Raw genomic sequence first — 21,601 nt, 5'->3', positions numbered from 1 at the left:
TTCTTGTTGTTGTTGTCTGTTGTATTGTAGTTAATAAATTGTTAAAAATCGCTCACATATTTCAATTCTGGTTCAGCGCGTTGTGTTTGCATGAGTGTATGAGTGTGACTGTGTGTGTGTGTCAAGTGTTGTGTAATGTTTGCATAGCGTACGTATGTTGTTTTTTTTCTTTGGTGTATTTTTCGTTAATATAAAAGTTTACATAGGCAGGCTTAATGTGTGCGTGTCTGTGTTGGTGTGAGTTTATGTGTATATGTATATGTGTATGTGTATGTATGTGTATGTATGTGTGTGTGTGTGTGTGTGTGTGTGTGTGTGTGTGTGTGTGTGTGTGTGCCAACTTACAAGCTAATACACGCTACACATTTATTAACTTACCAATTAATAAGTATGTTTACGCTGCTTCGACTCGACGTTAACGTTTGCATTTGTGTTGCTTAATACAGTTATAGAACTTCCAAGAAGTACAGAATGTACAGTTATAGTTTTTGTATTTGTTTTTGTTTCATTTCTTTTGATAAGGTACAGCAATGCGAAAAACGAAAGTATTGCCAATATGCATGTGTATCCGTGTGTTTAGTTATGTAGTAGTTGAGTTTGTGTGTGTGTGTGTGTGTGTGTGTGTGTGTTTATCTTTTACAAAAAGGTGGCAACTCTGCACACAAAGCGTAACGTTCACTTAAATCAAAGCGCTCAAAATGGACATAAAACATGTGCAAACTCTTCTGCTTCCGCTTTGTTTTCCTTTTTTTTTTGCTCATTTTCTACATACAATATTTTGCAAAGTATTTTACGCATAGTTCTCATTTTATAAATCTTTTGCTAAAGTTATATATAAACTATTCCATTCTGAAGTATTGACAGTCACAGGCTATATGAAGCATGCCTTTTTTGGTTTTTTGTTTGTTATATATATATATATATATTCATATATATATATATTTATATGTATGCATTTGTATATAATCATTATGTTTTGTATGCACTATATATTATATGTAGTATGGTTTACTATATTTACTTTAGTTACTTCTCAGCTCATCTCATGGCGTAAAAAAATTTTCCCAACTAGAAAACACTTCTCTCTCGCTCTCTTTCCCTTTGTTTCTTTCTCTGCCTTCCTCAATCCTCTCTTTCTCAGTTGATTTTAAAAGCGTCTTTGTACAAACACAAACGAAATAGACATATTTGTAAACATTTCGTTAATTAAATAATAACATTTAAACTATTTGATATATGTATCAAAAGTCTTGAGGCTTATGTAAGTGCAGCGTTTCATAGTAGGCCCGTCTCCACGTTGTGCGCTGTGCCCAACGTATTTGGATCAAAGTTTAATTTCTCGCCAGCCAAGACGATCTCCGATATGCAACCAATGATTCCACTCAAGTAGCGCTGGTGCGTAAAGTATGCCACATCAGGCATTCCACCTAAAAGCGGACGAAATTAACATAGTCATATTAGTTACAGTTATTACTGAGAATAAAGCACGTCAAACACTTACCAACATAGAGTCCGGTGTCGGTGTTCAGTTGTCGCAGCTTGCCCGGCGTACGCAGTGTCTGGGTTTTACGTCCATCCACTTCTAAGTAACCTTCCTGGGAATTTCTGCCAAAGATAATGTGAAAGTTAGAAAAAACATTTTTATTCCTAAGACTCTTACAGGTATATAAATCACAAATTTAAATGCTGAGAGAATTACTTATACTTAACACAATTTAACAGGTCTGCTTAATGCTAGACGAACATATTTCTTATCCTAAGTGATGTATTTCTGTTAAGCTTACCGTATAGCTCTGACACGATGCCACAGTCCATCGCTCACTTTGGTGCCATTGAAGCGTATATCCAGTTCCCCAGCGCCCAAATCATAGCGGAAATGCAAATATCTGTGGAACAGAAAGAGCAATAAATATATATCACAAACAAGATATATTATATATTACAAATTATTATAATGATTAGCACTCTGTCATTTCTAGCTCTCAAGACTTTAACATAAATGCATTAACATATAAGCTGTAACATATAAGCTGTAACATATAAGCTGTAACATATGAGCTCTAACATATGAGCTCTAACATATGAGCTCTAACATATGAGCTCTAACATATGAGCTCTAACATATGAGCTCTAACATATGAGCTCTAACATAACAGTTCTAATCTATGAGTTCTAACCTATGAGCTTAACATAAGAGCTTAACATAAGAGCTTAACATAAGATCTCTAACATAAGAGCATTAACACAACAGCATTAACATGTTAAATTATGTTAATGCTCTTAACAAAATAATATCATTAACATCATTTTTTTATATTATTAAAATTAATATTATTAACAAAACAATATTATTTACTTATTATTAACAATATTATTATTATTATTAACAATAGTATTATTAACAATAGTATTATTAACAATATTATTATTAACAATAGTATTATTAACAATAGTATTATTAACAATAGTATTATTAACAATATTATTATTAACAAAATCTTTTTTACAATAACATTAAGAATTCTTAAAAACTATTATTAACAATATACAATATTTAAATAATTACTAAACAAACTACTAGAGCACTTCACTTTAGCACGACTGACCACCACCTGGCCTGGCACACGACTGAAGGCAGTCTGCCTAGACTCGCCTTTATATAGGCAAAAGTCCCGCGTAAAATTGAGCACATTCTCAATGTTGAGTTTTGACTCAGTTTTTGCACTCGATCGGCAGGCAAGAAGTTTGAGTGCTTTGCCTCGAGTGCTTTGCTTCCATAAAGAGACTCTCACACACATACGATCTACACATGCACATACACATACACATTCGCTCATTTTTGCTTTCTGCTCTTCCTCTTCTCTACGCACAAACACATACACATGTGCTCATTCTTGCTCTCAGCTCTTCCTCTTCTCTACTCACCCGTTTTCAATTCCCAGCGACAAGTAGTCATCGTGCTCCTCCGTTGTGCCCTGCCTGCCGGTCCATAGTATCACGCCGTTCTCCGAGTGCGTCTTGATGCGCAGATTGAGATCGATGTTGTAGCTGATGACCTGGCTCATGGTGTCCGCATCGTTGTAGTGGAAATAGCTGTCGGTGCCGGCAAAACAGGCACCAAAGTTCTTGCGTACGCTCTGCACCTGTGACTGATGCTCCGCGGACAAATCGAATTTCTTGAGTAGACTCCAATCGGTGTGCGTTTGAGGTGTGCTAAGGACAGCAGCTGGAGCCGCCGGCTCAGACTTGAGCACGGGTGTTAACAGCTCATCGTCGCTGTAATCTTCACTGTACTGCGGCTCCACGGGTGGCAGCTGTTGTTTTTGTTGTTGTTGCAGCTGCTGCTGTTGGTTTTCCTTTTTCTGCGTGTGCATGTGCGTGTGTGTATTGGACATGATGCGCTTCATGTCCTGGGCAAGCTGCTTGCGTTGATAATCCTCCGCGCCGTCGTTGGCATCAAACAGTGACTCATCGAAAACAAAACCACTCGCATCGACATCCGCTTCCGCATCCACATTGGCCACATCACCTTCCGCTGAGCTGGCTGCCGCTGTCTGGCCAACTTGACTGGTTGCCATGGCATCCGCATACTCCTGCTGCTGCATGCTGGCCACCCAATCGTTGTTATCATCGAATGTAAGTATATCGCTGTCCGGATTAGTTTGGAAACTTTCGTAGTGTGTGGGCAGGCGGCTAAGTTTGCGCGCAAAGGTGTTCGGCTTCTGGTGATGCTCATGCTTGCTCACATGCTGTTTGCCCACGAGTGGAGCCTGCTGTAGCCGCACAATGGGGCTGGGCGCCTTTGCGGCGTTCTCGTGTACAAAGCGAAAAATGATATCATCTTCGATTTCCTCATTGCTGGGCGCACCACCCGCTGCAGCTGCTGTTGGTGTGGGTGGCTTGACTGTAGTCGTTGTCGTTGTGGTGGTGGTTGTGGTTGAAGTGGTGCTGGTGGTGGTTGCAGGTGTGGTCTTGTGCTTATGCAAATTCTTGCGTTTTGTCGAATGCTTCTTGTGCGCCCACAATTTCTTAGACTCAACTCCTTTGTGTTGTTTGGCTTCAAGTGCTTGGGCATTGTGCTGCTTGTGTAGCATCAGCTCCGGCAGCTGCTCGGGTGGCACTTCAGCTGCCTTATTGCAGCGCTCGTTGTAGATGCTGCAACGACACTCGTAGCTCTCCATTTGTGGCACACACTCGGCCAGCGGTCCGCAGGGGCGGGCCACACAAGCATGTGGGCAGTTGCCAATGTTGCTGCCGCCCAGTGCTTCGGCCACAATGCCCAGCGAGTGGCCATTGATGTCAATCTGGGGTGCAAATTGTCTGGTTATTGCCAGCCGCTCGATAGCTTAACCTATGAGAAACTTACGCGCTGAATGCAGCCCACAAAGAAGGACTTGTACTTGAGATCCAATGGTAGGCGGTCCACGTGATTGACGCCGCCCACAAACAGATTCTGCGCCAGTGACAGATGCCAGAAGCCATTCGACGATATGGTCATGACCTCCTGATGCTGATCGATCTATGCATGGACAAAAGAGAGGGGAAACAGTTCAGCTTGGAGGCCAAGTTCAAGGCTTGCTTCAGGCTTACCTTGAGCACGGCAAGGCGTGCGGTTCTTGAGATCTTGATGGTGTGCCATTGACCCAGGCTAAGCGAGTGTTCACTGCTGCTAATTGAAAAGTGAGTTAGATAAATGTGACTGTAGTTGCTAGCCACCCCTTCCTATAGGTGGACTACTTACCGCACCACAGCTGGGCCGCTGCCCAAATCAAAGGCAAACTCCACAAAGCCGTCGTGCAAATACAAAGCTATGAAATCGCCGCGCTGCTCCGGTCCAGAATAAAGTATCAGACCATCCGCCTGCTCCGGCTTCAATATAACCTTCAGCTCCAGCCAGATCAAAGCGCTGTCCCCCAGCGGAGCATAGCGCAGAAAAGAGGATCCGTTGAATGCGGGCACCTGGACAGCAAATGAATGACAAAGCATTACTATGTAGAGCAGGTGTAATAAAGGCATTTCAATGGCGCTCACCTGCAAGTCCATGCGTATCTCACACAAATCACCGACAAAGCCAATGGGGCACAGGCAAACAGCACCCTGATCCGAGGGCAAGCACTTGCCGCCATGCTGGCAAGGATAACGCACGCACTTGTCCGTCGAGCAGTCCTCTGGAAGATGAGCAGAACACATACATTAGTTATTGATAATCAATAATGGATGTAACTTACGTATATCAAAGCCATTGATGACATCGCCCAGTGGATGCTCCGTGAACTTGTAGTCGTGCTCGTTGGCCACGAAGCGACGTATGCAGCCGGCAAAGCCCTCAGCCAATGGCAGGCGCTTGGCCAGTCCCGTTATGTTGCCAATGCCGCCCAGAAAGACCGGTTCGCGGAAGGTAATGCGCGAGAAGAGACCCTGCCAAATGGAGCACATTAGACTATTTCCCACTGTTCTCTAATAGTTGAGTTGAACACTTACATTCGATCTGCCCTGGACTTTGGTGCCATGATTGAGCACCAGCCAGGCATCCCAGCGATGGCGGTAGATAATCACCGAGTTCCATTCGTTCAACATGATGGTCTCTCTGGATCGAACGCTGCCCACGCCGGAGCCGCAATCGAACCAGAACTCGACAAAGCCCTTGTTCAGTAGCAGGGCCATAAAATCGCCAGTTAGATCATCCCGCTCCCCGCTCAACAATATGATACCATCAAAGGATTCTGGACGGAATTCCAGCCTCAGCTGTACATGCTTATAGGCGCCATGGAGTGCCGCAAATGCCAGCCAGGAGCGTTTGGCAAAGCGTGGCACGTGCGCCCTGATATCTGTGCAAGAGATTAACCATTAGCTAACTATAAAAATGCAGGTAACATGGCCATTAAATGGCCCGCACACACACGTGCCCACTCACACACACACACATACCTTCAAGGCAACTTTCGCCCGTTTTGCCAAATGGGCACAAACAGCGAGCTGTGGACGCCGTCGCCTCCAGAGCACAAATTCCCTCCGAGCCACAGTCCAGATTGCAAAGCGTGCTGTAAATAGGATTTATAAAATTTCTTGTAGACATTTAGGTGTTTCACGTAATATAGATTGAGCAGCTAATTAAGCTTTAAGCAGCTCTGCTATAAACAATATTTTGCTTAATATTTCGTGAGTTTGTTGATGCGCATAGCCTTTAGACTGGCTAACTGAGCTGACTGCCAAAGATGCTAATGTTATTTATAAATTTTATATTTTTGATATGATAGATTTATTTAATAATAATAATAAGAATAACAAACAAGCAAATAATATTTAATTAAAAGGTTTACAAAAAAAGTTTAAAACCTACAGAAATGTTAAAGCTTTAAATAAATATTATATAAAATAATAAAAATAAAAATAATAAATAATTTTTTGATACTTTATCAAAGTCATTTAATTTATTTTTCTATTTGTAACATTTGCTGTAAATTAAAAACTTCTGGCTTCAGCTTTCATTTTAAAATTATAAAAAAATAATTATTTAAATATAAGAATAATATTTGCAACAAAGGTATTCAATATTCAACTCTTCAATGTATTCATTACCAAAAAGTTCTTTGAGCAAGTCAAGAAGCTTCAATTATGACAGAGTTTCACGCAACAGTGGCAGATTGAAATTCGATTCGAACGATGGCATCGAGCAGCGACAATTAAATACATATCAAGTATCATTGTGCACTCGGCTCACTCACAATGGCAAATGCTATTGAGTAATGCCATCGCTTAGACAGTGAAGCAGGGCTACAAAATTATAATTGCACTCTCAATAGATTAGATTAGTTATATGCTCGCTCGCAAGCTGAAAGGAGCATATTGCTTGCATGAAATGCGAGTCTAGCAACTCGCGCTTGAGACTTAACATTGAGACTACGAATTGAGCTGTTCTACAGCCTTAACACTGCTCTATATGCCAGCAGGAAATCAATCAGATCAAAAACTGAATAAAGAAAATTAAGTTTACAAAGCCAATCAAATCGAATCTTAAGCCAAGATTTCATAGAATTCAGGCAGCAGTCATAAAAATATAATTTATGAGCAGCTTAAGAAAACTAAAAATATATAACTAACATTATTAACTACTCTACTCTTGATATCAGTTACACATATTACATATTTCATATGATATCTAGGCATTAAACAGATAACGAACTGCGAGCGCGTATGACGCAGTCGTTGACAGTCGCTCAACATTTGCTCACCTGCTGAGGGCTGCTGCTGGAGCTGCTGCTGTTGTAGTTGTTGATGTTGTTGTTGTTGTTGTTGTCTTAAGTGATATGTTGCTATTGGCAGCATGCTTATTATTGTTGATATGCATTGCGACTTTGAAGTGGTCGTTGTTTAAGTTGTTGTTGTTCTTGTTGTTGTTGCTAGTCTGTTGATATGTATGCGAATTGCTGTTGCTGTTGCTGTTGCTGTTGCGTCTTAAATTTAATTGATTATTGTTGACATCGTCATAGATGGACATGTCCGCTTTATAGCTATAATACTCATCGACATCGCCGTCCACATCGGACAAGCCATAATCCATAACATTGCGTTGTCCGTTGGCTTTGTTCGCCACGTTGCCGCGCTCAATTGTTGCTTTTGCGGTGGTTGTCGTTGTCGATGTTGTTGTTGTTGGTGTGGCTTTGGTCGACTTAGTTAGTTTTGTGGCTGTGCCCGCTGTGGTTGCCACCTTAAAGTCGGCCGCATCAAGCTCTTGATTCTCGTTGAAGCTAATGCTCTCCGCTGATATGTAATAATCGTTTGAATTGACTTTCTGTTCCCGCATGCCATCTAAATTCTCATCGTTGTAATCATATTCGCTATTCGCATCCCCATCCCCGTTGGCATCCGCATCCGCATCCGCATCAGCCACATCCGCTTGCCCGGCATCAACTTCAGCGGTTGCTGCCGCCGCCGCTGCATTGGCCAGCTTCGCACTAAACGATGCGCCCTTCTGATAGAGCACATCCTCATCCGACTTGCCATGTCCTTCCTGGCCGCTGTTCGTCGTGTTTATCACTGTAAAGCAACGCGAATCAAATCAAGACAAATGAAATCAAATCAAAATCAAATGAGTTTGAGTAATATTCATTGCCACTCACCTTGACAGCTATAGCCATTCTTGTTCAGCTCGTAGCCCTCGATGCAGTCGCACTCGTACATCCCATCGTGTATCTCATAGCAGAGCTGCTCGCAGGGACTCGTATGACCGCAGTGACCTAAACAGAAGCCAAAGTGAACAAAACAAATTGTTAAGTGTTGTGCTCTACCTCCCTCCCTCCCTCTCACTCTTTCGCTGTTCATTTTAATTTCGAGTCGAGTTCATAATTTTGGCTCACATCAACAGACGTGCGTGTCCCCTGGCCATGGCGTCTGGGTGTGACCGACGTGTCCGCAATAAATTCTAATGAGCTTTACGGACTTAGAGCCAGACTCATGTTTGGTAATTTACTGCCCACATTTCAGATACACGCCCACTCGCACACACACACCTTTTTGGCTTTGTGCCAAAAGCGCGTCCATTTCCCATATGCAGTTGCTGCTCGTTCCAATTTTCAATATGGATCTGGCCCCAATTTCAAATGCAAATGCTCGCACGCTCTCAAAAGTATGCAATGGAATTTTATGCAGCACAAAAGCCCCACCCAACCGAGCCAAACGCGCAAATGGTGTTTGAGCTGAGCCAATCAAAGTAAAGTAAAGTTGAAGTGAAGTGAAGTGAAGTGAACTGGAGTTAAGTAAAACGGAGCAGAGCTAAGCTTTCTCTAGCTTTGATGTTGGCTTCCAGCAGCCATTCACTTGACATCAAAAGACAGGAAGTAAAACAGGCCAGCTTTTAGGCAAGTCTGAGAGACACATTAGACCTGGCTCAAGTGTAACGAATAGCGGGTTAAGTGTAACGAGTAGCTTAAGTACTCGATGAGCGCTGAACGCTGAACGCTGAACGATTGTGTCATGCAGAGTAGTGTAGAGCAGAGTAACGGATAAGCTATAGGCTGTCTATAAGGCAAGAAGACAAGTCTGAGAGGGCTTATGTTTAGTGAATGGCAAGGAACGCAACAAATAGCGAACTAAATGTGACGAGTAGCGAATGTACGCTATGAATAACAAAAATAACGAGTGACGATTCAAGTTAAGCCAATTGCCGTTTATGTCTAGCGAGTAACGAATGGACACAAAGTGAAGAAAGCATAACGAGTCGAGTATAGCGAGTGGAATGTAGCGAGTCGATTGTAGCGAGTCGAGTGTAGCGAGTCGAGTGTAGCGAGTCGAGTGTAGCGAGTCGAGTGTAGCGAGTCGAGTGTAGCGAGTCGAGTGTAGCGAGTCGAGTGTAGCGAGTCGAGTGTAGCGAGTCGACTGTAGCGAGTCGAGTGTAGCGAGTCGAGTGTAGCGAGTCGAGTGTAGCGAGTCAAGGGGCGAGCTAACGAGCTCAATAAGCATACGTCCAAGTTACTCAAAGTGAAATGCATAGAGTGAGGAGTAGCAAGTAAGCTATAACGAGTAACGAGTAGAAGAGTAGAAAACTGTTTACCAAGTTAAGTATAACAAAGGCTCTACTACAATGCAAGCTAACTTCATGTGTTCATTAATTGTAGCACTTCAAGCGATGACCAGACTATAACGAGTTGTACTTATATAAGCCATATTAAATATGCAGTACAGTGGAACGAGTAACAAGTGCTACTAAGTGGGCCACTTTAATGAACCAAACAAGTCTGCAATGTCAGTCCCTTCAGAGTCTAAAATCAATTCAATTGACCCAAAAACCATTTTTAGCCCAAATATAAAACTTTTGAAGGACATTCAGCAAATAAGCATAAATAACTGAGCGACTGCAAGCCATGCACTTAGCTGGTAATATTTAATATGCCCGAATTTGGGCTGAAAATATACGAATATATTTATTTACATTGGGCCAGCAGGCTTGTTCTTTCATATATGTTGTGCCATATTTTAAAAATCATTAAAAACATGTTTAAAGTTTCTACCAATATCTGGCTTTACTCATGTGGAAATGCAATTGCACGAATCGAGCTGCTGGCGAATTTTTGTTGCCTGAATCTGGGCAGCTCTAATTGAACGCTGGCTGTATTCAAATGAATATTACAGATATGTGTGTATAACCATAGTATATAACATATATATATATATATATATATATACATATATATGTATGCATCATATAACGGTTGCCAAGCACTATTGGCCTTTGTCAAAAGCTTACGTCATGCTGGCAGCTGCTATGCTTAGCTTCTATTCTATTAAATGGAACACGCAACAACACGCTTAAAGAGCCATCAAGTCACACACACAAGCGCACAGCTGTGCAGGTGTGTGTGGTGTGTGTGATTGCTAGTTGATTAAGCAACTGTGTGGTGGCGATTAAAGTGCACTGGACACTCAACACATTTGCATTTCCACACGCACACACACAGCTGCAATGCACATGTGAATAGTTTGCGCCATGCCACGCCCCCCTCTTCAGTTGCCACCTTATGCAGCTCGTCTCGTCTGTTCGGAGTTGATGGAGTAGCAGAGTAAAGCTTGTCGTTTGCCATTGCGTATTCAAATTGAAATTGAAAAATCGCATATTGCATGCAATTGAAATCGAAGTGTCAGCAGCAGCACACACACACACACACGCAGAGTGACAGAGACAGAGAGAGAGAGAGAGGGTGAGGGAGAGGTAGAGAGAGAGTGAGGGTGTAAGTTATGTAGAGTGGGAGTAATAAAGCGTGTGGGCAGCAGTTGCGTTAAAGCGCTTGAAAATATGCCAAAAACATTGCATAACGGCGTTATACACACGCCCACACACACACGCAATCACAATTGTTATGTGTGTATGTGAAAGGCATAATTAAGTCGCTCATTAATGTCAAAGCCAAACCAGACAGTCAGGCAGTCAGGCAGTCAGGCCAAGGTAGGCCCATGTGTCTGCCCCTTCATTTATTGATATGCTGCCAAAATTTCCACAATTGTACAGCTCGTAAGGGAGGGCTGTCAGCTGTCATACGCACCTTGAAAAGCCGCCTCCTCGGGCTCCACAATGTTGCTGCCATTGGCCGCCCAGCTCAGCGATAGCAATAACAGGCAAATGTGTACCAGGCGCGGCAGTCCATGAGGTCCTTGCTGCAGTTGGTGTTGCTTTGATGTGAACATTTTCGCACTAAATGTTGTTGCTGTTGTTGTTGCTCCTTGTTTTGTGGCTGCTTGTTGCTGCTGCTGCTGCTGCTCCAGTAAAGGAAGTTAAGTATACGCACAGTTCACACGATCGTTGGCCGTTTTAGACGACTTCGGCCAGCAGCCAGCGCTGAGCATTGAGCGTACATGCGTCTCGACGTTGCCTCTGCGACTGCGGTTCCCTGTTGATATATATCAAGCACAAGCACAGCACAAGCAATTAGTAATAGTGAGAGGGATAGAGAGAGACAGAGAGAGAGAGAGAGAGGAGACAGGAGGCCAAAGGCGCAGGCAAATCAAGTGGTCATTATAATATAACCACAAATTGCTAAACACGCAACGCACACAGACTCACACAAACATGATTCATGGCTGTTGCCTGATGGCTCTTGCCACATGCCGCATGCCACTTGGCCCCGTCGGCTCGCCTCACCTCGCCTCTCCGTCGTTGGCAGCAGTAAAATCAATAAACACCGTCATGGCAACGCCACCACAACAAATACTAATAGTAGACAATGTGCCCCATTCTCTTTAATTTGTTACCATTTGGCTAAGCCACTCCTACTGCTACATATATATACGTTTATATATGTATATCTGGCGATCCCGTGGCCCTACCTTAAGCCAAGTGCCTTGGGGCAAATGCATGTAATTAGAAATCAATACGACAATTGGGCAAAATGTGTATAAGACAGTAAAAGCTGAAGCAGCTGCAAAAACAAAAGTAAAAGCAGCAACAAAAGCAAAAAAACAACAAAAAAAAAACATTTTTTAATAATTTTCGATTTTTTTGCTTTGATTTTTTATCATTTCTGTTGGCCAATCGAAATTGAAATGTCAAATGTCTAAGTTGAAAATAAGCCAGAGAAAGAAGAAGACTCTTAGGCCGGGTCACAGACCCAAACGCACACACGCACTCATATGTAAAAAATTACATATATATTTGTGTATGTGTGTGTGTGTGTGTGTGTGTGTGTGTGTTTGTATGTGGTGCACACACTCATGCGTGGCACTTAACCCGTGCTCAAAAATATGTAGCATACTTACTGAGGCAAAAATTGCAGCTACAGCATGAAATCTTTCTTCATTGCTACAGCTATTTGCTGTTGTCGTTGTTGCTGTTATACCCTAGGAGCATAATACCCAATTGGGTAAAATCAAAAGCTTACAAATTGATAGTTAAACTCAGTGTTTAGGCTACCTAGCATAAAATACATAAAATTAACATAAAATTGAGCTGTACTGTTAGTGTACATGAAAGAACTATGCTAAAATTGAAAACACATACTGTCTGTTATGTTACATTCAAGGCTTGCCTTAGTCAGTCTCTGCAAACATACATATAATACATATAAGCTTAACAGCCTTGATCTTGCTCTCTACATTCTTAACAGTTTATTTTGAGAAAGTCTCTTACAAACTGTTAATTAACTGCGCCATCCACCGAAGAGATATGGACTCAATGTTAACAGAGCAAAACCTGAGCTATGTTAACAGAAGTAGTTAACATGCAGAACTCACTCAAAGTTCACTGTGATTTTTAACAGTAGTATTTTCGTTTTACAGATTAAATAAACTCAAATTGAATCAGGCTAATGAAATTGCTTTTCCTTTTCATGCGAATCACAGGTCAAAATTGAATTATAGGGTATTTTCATATTGAGCATACTCAGCTTGTTGTTTATATTTTTACTTTATTTTTATATCAAGTTTTGTATGCCTGCGCTTAAAATCGCGACGTCTGCCACTGACTCGGCCCATGGGGCGTGAATGTGGACGTGGGCGGGTTGCCAGCCTGGGAGTGAATGGGTGTGTTTGTGTGTTGTGAGTAGGTGGCCACTTTTAGGTGTGTGTGTGTGTGTGTGTTGCTGTTGTTTCTGTGTTGTGTGCGTTGCTGTGCGTGCAAAAGTTTGCAAGTTGGACTTTGGTAGGCCAAAATACAAAAAAAAAAGAAAAAAATGTGGAAAAAACCATTTTGCCATTTGTACTGTCTCGAGTTTTTGGGTGTTTCAGAGTCGACCAAATGTTACCGTATTCATTTATATCGATTTTTCCACCTTGGCTATTTGCACTGAAGTCTTAAGCACGCACACTAACTAACCCACTGCCACATACACACATACACACACTCACACACACTTTGACATACTACCAAAGCCTCACATACATACTTTTTGATATGTTTTTGTGCTCGCTCTCTCTCTCTTCACCTCCCTCTATGTTTTATTTTCATTTTTCTTTCATTTCATTTTGGTTATATTTTTTTCAATTTAGTTGTTTTTCTTTCTTTTTGATTTTGTTGTTGTTTTTGCATTTTTATTGCGTTTTTAATGGCATTTCTTTCCGGTACGACGCCTCCGAATAGCCAGCAAACGTTGAAGGCTGTCGCACGAGCTTCAGGCTCAGTGGCAGCATCAGCCTCAGCCTCAGCCTCAGCCACAGCCACAGCTTCAGCTTTCGGCTTTGGCAGCAGCTTCAGCCACAGAGCCAGAATGCATACATTTAACTAGGCTGGGATGTAGTTGGGATATTCATGTGTGTGCGTGTTTGATGTGGGGCATGTGGCATGTGGCATGCGGCACATGAAAACTCATTATTCAGGTAAACGCAGCCAAAAAAATAAAAAATAAAGTAAAGTAAAGAACGTGCGCTCATTTGGCTGGAAAATTTTACAGCAGTCCAAGTTGTTAGTGGTAAGTGGCAAATGGCAAATGGGTAAGTAGCAAGTGGTAAGTGGCAAGTGGTAAGTGGCAAGTGGCAAGTAGCCTTTTGGGCGCTTTAGACTTCGGCCTGCCGGCCACAGGCCGACACTAATTAGACGAACACATTGATATTGCCTCGAAAATCAAAATTAATGGCACTTAGTTGCTGTGTCCGAGCTTCTACACTGTCCGACACAAAGTTGATCAACCCAATTATGCGGCTAATGGAACTAAATTAACGTCGAGTGGCATTGATTTAATTACACAATTATCCTGCTCATCATCTATCTATCTTAATGCACAATAAATGAAAATGCTGCAAGAGTCACTCTCAAATCGATTTAACTCAAAAGTATGCTACGATTCAGTGACTTTCTCCTCTCTTCTATTGCTTGTCTTTCGTTCATTTATCTTCATTTGCTTTATCCACTTCTCCTCTTTAGCTTTTGCTTTCTTCTCTTCTTAATTCTCCTCTTCGCTATCCTTCTATTCCCATCTTCCATATGTTACTTTTGTCTTATCCACTCTTCTTCGCTCCAATCTTCTCTTATTTGTTATACTCTTCGCATCTCTTTTACTCTCGCTTATACACTCTTCTCTTTTGTTTTCCAATCTTTATTTTTCATCTTCTTCCATTTTGGTTTTTTATTATTCTCTTCTCATCTCATCTTTACATTTAACTTCTCTTTCGTTCTTCTGTTGTCTTGTCTTATCTCTATACTCTACTCTTAGCTTCTCATATGCTTCATTCTTAAGTCTTCGCATATCTTATGTGCTTTTCTATATTTGTATTCATTTGCCCGTTCTTATTTCTTCACTTTCTACACTTATCATCTACTCTTACTTATCTCTTGCTTCTCTTTCTTTCTGTTTTCATTGTATTATTATTTTATTATTCATTAAATTTTCCTTCCGTTCTCAATTCTTTTGTTCCGCTCTCTTGTCTAATTTTATTATTTTCACCTCTTCCGTTCCACTCTCTACTTTTCACTCAATTATTGAGATTGTAACCAAGATCTGGCCAAATATTTATGACAGTTTGACCGAAAGTTCTCACCAAACTTACACACGCACATAAAAACGTAACTTCATAATATTGTTTGTTGTTTTTCTTCAACAACCAAACGGAAGTGTTGGCCAACAAGAAATGACAATTGGGCAATTGAAGCTCACTTGAGTGCCACAGTAAGAATCATAACTAGTGGCAACAAAACTTGATTTTGTGGCAGAAATACGTTTTTATTGTTCAAATGCTATACGAAATGCAAAGCGATTGAGCAGTTATATAAGACTTGACAGTGATGTTAAATTTGTACTGCTACATAGCTAATTTGTGCACTAGCTGTTATCTTATTATTATTTAATTACAGAAAAGTATTTTTTTAACAATTGCTATTAAATATTCATATCTAAAAGCAATTTACCTAAAAGCTCCTTTTTCTGTTCTTCTAATTAACTCTTATAGATTTCGAAATGTCAATGTAAAAATTCTTTGTTGCATAACATTCTTGATAAGTCTCACACTTAAGTCTTTAACAGCACTGCTAAGACCATACGACACTTACGCTCAACTCTTTAATTGCAATTATCTGTCTTTCTCTCTCCTTCCCACCACTAAGGTTCTGCTTAGACAATGTTATTGCTTTCTAGCTGCTGTATTGGTTAGCATACAGCTTTTCTGTTAAGTAACTCTGTTAAGTAACTCTGCGGGAAACTCTCTTACTCTCTTGCTCTTGCGCTCTCTCCCTTCCCGATCCTCAGCTTTAGGTTCATATGATACTATTAACAAAACGTCAGCTTAACAGCATTAGCATATATAAGTGTGCTAGTGAACATGTGTGTACGCATACGTATCTAACTGTGACCTAAATCGCATAAAGGACCCATTGTCTATTATATCTACTGTACAAAGAACCAAAACTACAACTTGATTAGCTGAAATAAGCAAACAAAATAAAATACAAACCCAAACCCAAACCCTACATTATATGCTGGCTGTTCTATAGTATAAATTATTGATTTAAAACTATAACAAGGCCAGCAACCAGCAGCGAACAGCTAACACAGCACAAATTATATCCTAGCCTCTCCAACGAGTGGAAACTGTTTGTGCTACTGTTGTAGTTTTTGTTTTGCTGATGATTTTTTGTGTTGATGTCACGCAAAACTTAATACCCAAAGCCAATACGAAAAGCGAACAGTAAATATACGCACACACACAGCACAAAGAAATAAAACAAACAGGGAGCATCAAAGTCAATGAGCGAAAAAAAGAGAGAAATGTTGTAACAGACAAAACTACAGCCGCCGCAGCGGTAGCAGCAGCCAAATAATCAACAACAACAACAAACAGCTAACAGAAAATAACCGCAAAAGAAAAATCGTTAAAGCAGCAATAAATTGTGTTTTTATAAGGTAAATAGAGCAAAGCCCGCTGAGAGCCAATTGAAGGCAGACCACAAAATACAAACAGAAAACAGAAACTGAACTGAACAGCCAGACAGAACAGAGGGACAGTTCGATAGGAGTGAGAGGCGCTCCTTGGGGGCTGCTCGGGCAGAGCAATTTACGCATGACAGACTGACCCAAGTAACAGCGCAATCATACACACACACACACACATATATATAAACATAACGTAAAAGTTTGGCGCGCGTTTTTGCTGTTAAATTCTTAACGTTTGACATGCGTATATGTATAAAATTGTGTCTGTGTGTGTCCGTGCGTATATAAATGTGTGTGTGTGAGCGCGTCTCTTGCGCCTAATTTATGGCAAATTCACAGGTGCGCATATTACTTGCGCCCTGTCAAAGACGTCGCGCTGAGCTGTACAACAAAAGCAAACAGCAGCAGAAAGCAATTTCAAGCAAGGACTAAAACAAAAGAAGCTACACACACACGCATACAGGATACTCAAGCTGAGTGTAATGTAAAAGTAGCAGCAACAGAACGTGACGTGCGTGTGTGTTTGTGTGTGTGGCTATTGCAGCCGCAACTTTGTGTTAGTGTACGTGTGTATGTGTGAGTGAGTGCTGGGCGACATTATATCAAAGACATTTGACTGACTGCAATATGGAAGTTGCCAAACGAGTGTAAGAGAGAAAGGCAGAGAGCAAAAGAGAGAGAGGGAGAGAGAGCGAGAAAAACGTCAACATAGCGAACATTGCCCGGGCCGAATGCGTTCTTTGAGTGCAACCAGCAGGCAAAATTGCCAAATATAATATATAGAAATGCAAACACACATACATACAGACATACGTTCACAGTACAACTGTAGTTCTTATATTTAATTCGCCCCTCGCAGCCCCGCTGCGCTGCTTAGTAGCCAAGTGGCACTTTAAAGTGTGCTCTTGCTTGCCCAACATAAATTTCCATTATTTCATTTCGCCTCGTTTCTCCATCTACAACAACAACGTTTACTACTCACTTGTATTGGCTTTGCTTTTTGGCGAGCGCCCGCCTCGTTGACGGCGACGTCGTCTTCGTCTTCGTTGATTTCTGCTGCTTTATTTTCGGCGTTCAGCGATTTTCGTGGTATTTACATCAAAGCACACGCACTCACACACGTACACGGTCACACACACGCACAATCTTTTATGCTGTCTTTCACATTGCACATTTGACTCTTGTACAGGCGACTTTTTTCTTTACACTCGACACCTCATTATTTTTGTATGCAAATTTAATATATTTATTTTGTTTTAACTTTTTTTCGTATCCAACTAGCTGTTGTTGTTGCGCGTGTGTGTGTATATGTTATATTTTGGTTGTATCCTGCGAAAGATTGTCTCTGTGGCGGCACCGTTCCGATAGCCGTTTCTATGGAGCGTTTACGTTTTTACACTCTAATTGACGGGAGACTACTGCGCGTATCGAAGCCGTAGCTGATTGGAACGAAGCGAAACTCAGCCAGAGTGGAGAGCAAGAAGAGTGCTAACAACAACAACAGCAAGTGAAACACCTTACCCAGAGAGTCTGACAGTTGGTGTTGTTGTTGGTCTTAAAGTGCCCAAATCGCGTTCGTAGTATTCGCTAGTTGATTATCCGAGCATGTAAAGAGGCGCCAAATATGAACGAACACAAGCAGCGTCAGGGTGGTTTAGGGTAGTCAACATACCTACAATTTTAAATAATTAGCAATTACTTAATAATAATTAAAATTTAATAATTTGTTTGGGAATAATCAAAGCACCAACATTTAGTTTATTTAATTGTATTATATTTATTTTATAGTTAGCTACAGAAATCGTTAATATCATGTGTCTAGCACATCAGGATAATAACTACTAACCTGTGTTGACAGCCCTGTTTTGTAGTCTGGAGCTGCTGTTACCTCCTTCCATACACTCAACAGCCACCTTCTATCCAAGAGAGCGCATTTGCTAAAGCGCATGCGCATGAAACGTAATGAAATTGAAACATGCCAAACATTCCGGGCTCAAGTTACAACAACAGCGCTCCAAGAGCTGTCAGCGCCAGTGACAGCGGCGCTATGTTAAACAACATTTTGTTGTTGCTGTTTTTGCCAGCAAACTTAACATCACAATAAACACCTACCAGCAGGCAATCGACACTTGAACGCACACATACACATATACATCTGCATATACACATGCTTAAGCCCTTTAAAAAGGACGAGACGTAGGGCCATGGGCAGCAAGTCAGCAATGACAGCTGATCAGGTTGCAAGGGTTGTTGCTGTTGCTGTTGTTGTTGTTGAAAATGACAAAAGAAATAATATAGAAGAGTGGGCGACAGCTTAGGCTGGTAGCTCCTGTGGGCAGTGTAACTGAGACTTGACCATGTGCGCTCGTTGCTGCTGTTGTTTTGGCTGTTGTTGTTGCTGCACTGACAGTCAACTTTGCTAATGACCGGGCCCGCCCACCGTTCGTGGACCCTTTGACAATGCGCTGCTAAGTCCTTTGCCTTTGCCAGCGGCTTTGCCTGGCCAAAAGGGCAAACCCCATGACATGGCACACAGACAACTGACTGTGTGTGTGGGTGCAAGAGTGAATGCCTCTGTGTGTGACTCTCCCTCTCTCCTCGAGTGTGTGTGTGTGCTTTATGTCTTTTGTGCAAGGCTTAGTGGGTGCTGCAACTGCCGCCCCAGTTCGTCACTTGCAGCAAATGAGGCATTAATATCCAAGAGCCAAGCTCCTGGCTGGCTTCCATGTTTTCTTCCTACTCCTCCTCCTCCACCGTCTCTGGCTCTTCCTGCTCGAGTATGTCAGCGCAAATATTAGTATTCCACTTCAATGCGAGCATTTTGTAATGGAAAGTGTTGCCGTGCCGCCCGCGCCGCATCCATCAAGACGTCAGCCAGGCGCAACTAATGTGTCACATTACAAATGTGTCGCCACCTGACAACAACCACCAGCAACAACAACAACTGCAACACACACTGGCAACTCAATAACAAAAGTATTAACTGCTTGTCCTGTCAACACATCGTCAAAGCAATGAAGCCGCATTTTATTCAGTTATCAAGCAGTTATTAGAAAAGCAGCAAAAGCAACGCCAGCAGCAGCAGCAGCAGCAGCAGCAGCAGCAGCAGTAAATTACATCAGCATTAATGCAGCAGCAGCAGCGCATTTATGTAGAACACCAGCGACAAGTCCTTAATGTGCTCCCTCTCCTCCTCCTCCTCCCCCTCCTGCTGCTCCTCCTCCTTCCGCCAGCTGTCAATTTCCATCACATTGCGCCAGTTGAGGAACTCATTGTAGCCCCACAGACCGCAGATTGTAGCTGCAATTAATCATTATCTAATGCTCTATATCTCCATATACGACTGATGCCTATGGCATTTACCTTGCTCCAGATAGAGATCCTTGTACTTGCCGAGACCCAGGGCCAAGCTGCGTATCGCATTTTGTTCGCTTAAAATCTCATTGCAATGGCCCTTCGCCAGCTCCTCGTATAGCTGGGGCGGACTCAAGCTCGGCGCACATATATGATGCTGCAGCATGTAGAGCAGAAGTGCCCTATAAAGCAATCGAGTCCATTAGGATATTATATTTAATAAGCTAAATACCCTGTGATTATTGAGAGACGGCATGATATGAAAGTACGAAAAACCGATAAAAGTCTCTAGTATCTATATAGTTATAGTATGAGTTAACTATATGGCACTATAGTACAATTTACTATACATTTGAATACCCTGTAAAATTTGAAAATGGAAAACGAATTATATTACGATTCATTTGACTCATTGAAGTGAAAGTGGTGTTATATATACAGTTGTATATCATATTCGTACTGAATATATACCCTGTAAAGAATGTGCAAGGTAAAAAATTTCTGTTAATAGGGCAAAGTTGGTTATCCTTCGCTATCAAGTCAAAATATTGTTACAGAGTTCTTTACTGTAACATTTCTATGCATGTGTATACCCTGTAAGTTTTGAAAAGGGAAAGCTTTATATAAAAAGTAACTAAAACACATATATCTGACTCTATTAGGTGTATATACGCTAGATTAGCAACAATAGAACAGCCAAGTCAATAATTTATTCATTTACTCATGCATATACCCTGTAAATAGTGCAAAATAATTATGTAATTACGAAGTATGACAGATAACATCAATAGTTACAGGGTATGTCTAGCCCATACACACATCTAATGCAAACATATCTCAAGTACTCACTGATGAGTGCGCTGATAGCCATAGGCTGGCGCCTCGCTGGTCAGCAGCTCCAGGCAGTTCAGGCTGAGCTGACACTTGCTGGTATCCAGATTGACTATATCCCGCATGCAGAGATCCGATTGGGTTCTGTTCGGCGCACCCTGGCTGACGAGGCTGTCATAGCTCAAAGCCAACTGCTCGTATTCGGCGTTCGCGTTCAGTGCGCCATATCTGCCAGAAGGAGAAGTGAACCCGAGATGAAGATGAAAGTGCTTAGCGATTAAATCATGGAAACCTACTTCAAGTTGGGCGGCAGAAGCAAAACATTGCGCTGAAAGGCATTTCGCAGAACTGAGTGGAATAGATGTGGGAATTGTGAGATCAAATATGGAATTGTTTTTCTAAAAATTTACTTAGCTCTTGCACTTGATTAATCTCGCCCTGGCTCGCGCAGCTTCCGAGCTGCTTCATTTTATGCAGCAGTTGATAATATAATTGTCTATCGTAGCGTGTGGGCGTTATGTATCTCATTTTCTCTGTAAAATTATGCGGCATAAGCCGAAATTAATGATTATTTATGACACACACACATTCACATACACATACACATTATTATGTATATATGTGTGTGTGCACAGTTCATTGGGCTCACGTTTTATCAGAAATTCGGCCAACAACAATGCGAACTTGGCGCTTGCATTGAGTTTCCTGCCACAGGATAATTGATGGAGTAAATTGTAGATGCGTTGCGGCAATTGTTGCACGGATCCGGCTGGTGCTGCGGCACCAGCCACTTGCAACTGGCTGAGGATGCCACAAATTGTGGCAAGTGTTGCAATTTTCAAACAAATATTAGCGAACAGCAACATGTTGTACGGAGCGCCAGTTGGCATCTATGCCGGACTCGACTGCTGGTCTCATCGAAATCACATCGCATTCAGTTCTTTGATTTCACTCGTTTTATGAAGATTAATTGGCTGATATTTGTTCGGTGCGACGCGTAGGCGTTGAGCGTTCAGCGTTGAGCGCCTGTTTGGTATATCGAGTGAGTTAGTGGGCGGTCGCACTGGTGC

The 21,601-nt window shown here is 41.8% G+C and overlaps 2 protein-coding genes across 2 annotated transcripts; both read right to left on the bottom strand.

Annotated features, from left to right (window-relative positions):
* Positions 1 to 1,006: 1,006 nt before the first annotated feature.
* Positions 1,007 to 17,630, bottom strand: LOC111594034. The gene is made up of 15 exons (XM_023307147.2): positions 17,329 to 17,630; positions 11,037 to 11,381; positions 8,121 to 8,237; positions 7,233 to 8,037; positions 5,929 to 6,041; positions 5,482 to 5,828; positions 5,229 to 5,418; positions 5,032 to 5,168; positions 4,742 to 4,959; positions 4,591 to 4,666; positions 4,367 to 4,519; positions 2,926 to 4,304; positions 1,785 to 1,886; positions 1,502 to 1,605; positions 1,007 to 1,427 (listed from the first exon to the last, which is right to left on the bottom strand). The coding sequence occupies exons 2-15, from the start codon at positions 11,176 to 11,178 to the stop codon at positions 1,276 to 1,278; spliced, it is 4,035 nt and encodes a 1,344-aa protein (XP_023162915.2). The 5' UTR covers positions 11,179 to 11,381; positions 17,329 to 17,630; the 3' UTR covers positions 1,007 to 1,275.
* A 1,840-nt stretch (positions 17,631 to 19,470) lies between these two features.
* On the bottom strand, positions 19,471 to 21,397 carry LOC111594039. The gene is made up of 6 exons (XM_023307154.2): positions 21,181 to 21,397; positions 20,942 to 21,064; positions 20,828 to 20,879; positions 20,550 to 20,759; positions 19,710 to 19,882; positions 19,471 to 19,646 (listed from the first exon to the last, which is right to left on the bottom strand). The coding sequence occupies exons 1-6, from the start codon at positions 21,395 to 21,397 to the stop codon at positions 19,471 to 19,473; spliced, it is 951 nt and encodes a 316-aa protein (XP_023162922.2).
* Between the last annotated feature and the right edge of the window lie 204 nt (positions 21,398 to 21,601).

The sequence above is a fragment of the Drosophila hydei genome, unplaced genomic scaffold, assembly GCF_003285905.1.
Source record: "Drosophila hydei strain 15085-1641.00,03,60 unplaced genomic scaffold, DhydRS2 tig00008134-arrow-pilon, whole genome shotgun sequence".
Classification (NCBI taxonomy): domain Eukaryota; kingdom Metazoa; phylum Arthropoda; class Insecta; order Diptera; family Drosophilidae; genus Drosophila; species Drosophila hydei.
Note: the sequence above shows the minus strand (reverse complement) of the source record. Positions and strands in the feature narration are given on the sequence as shown.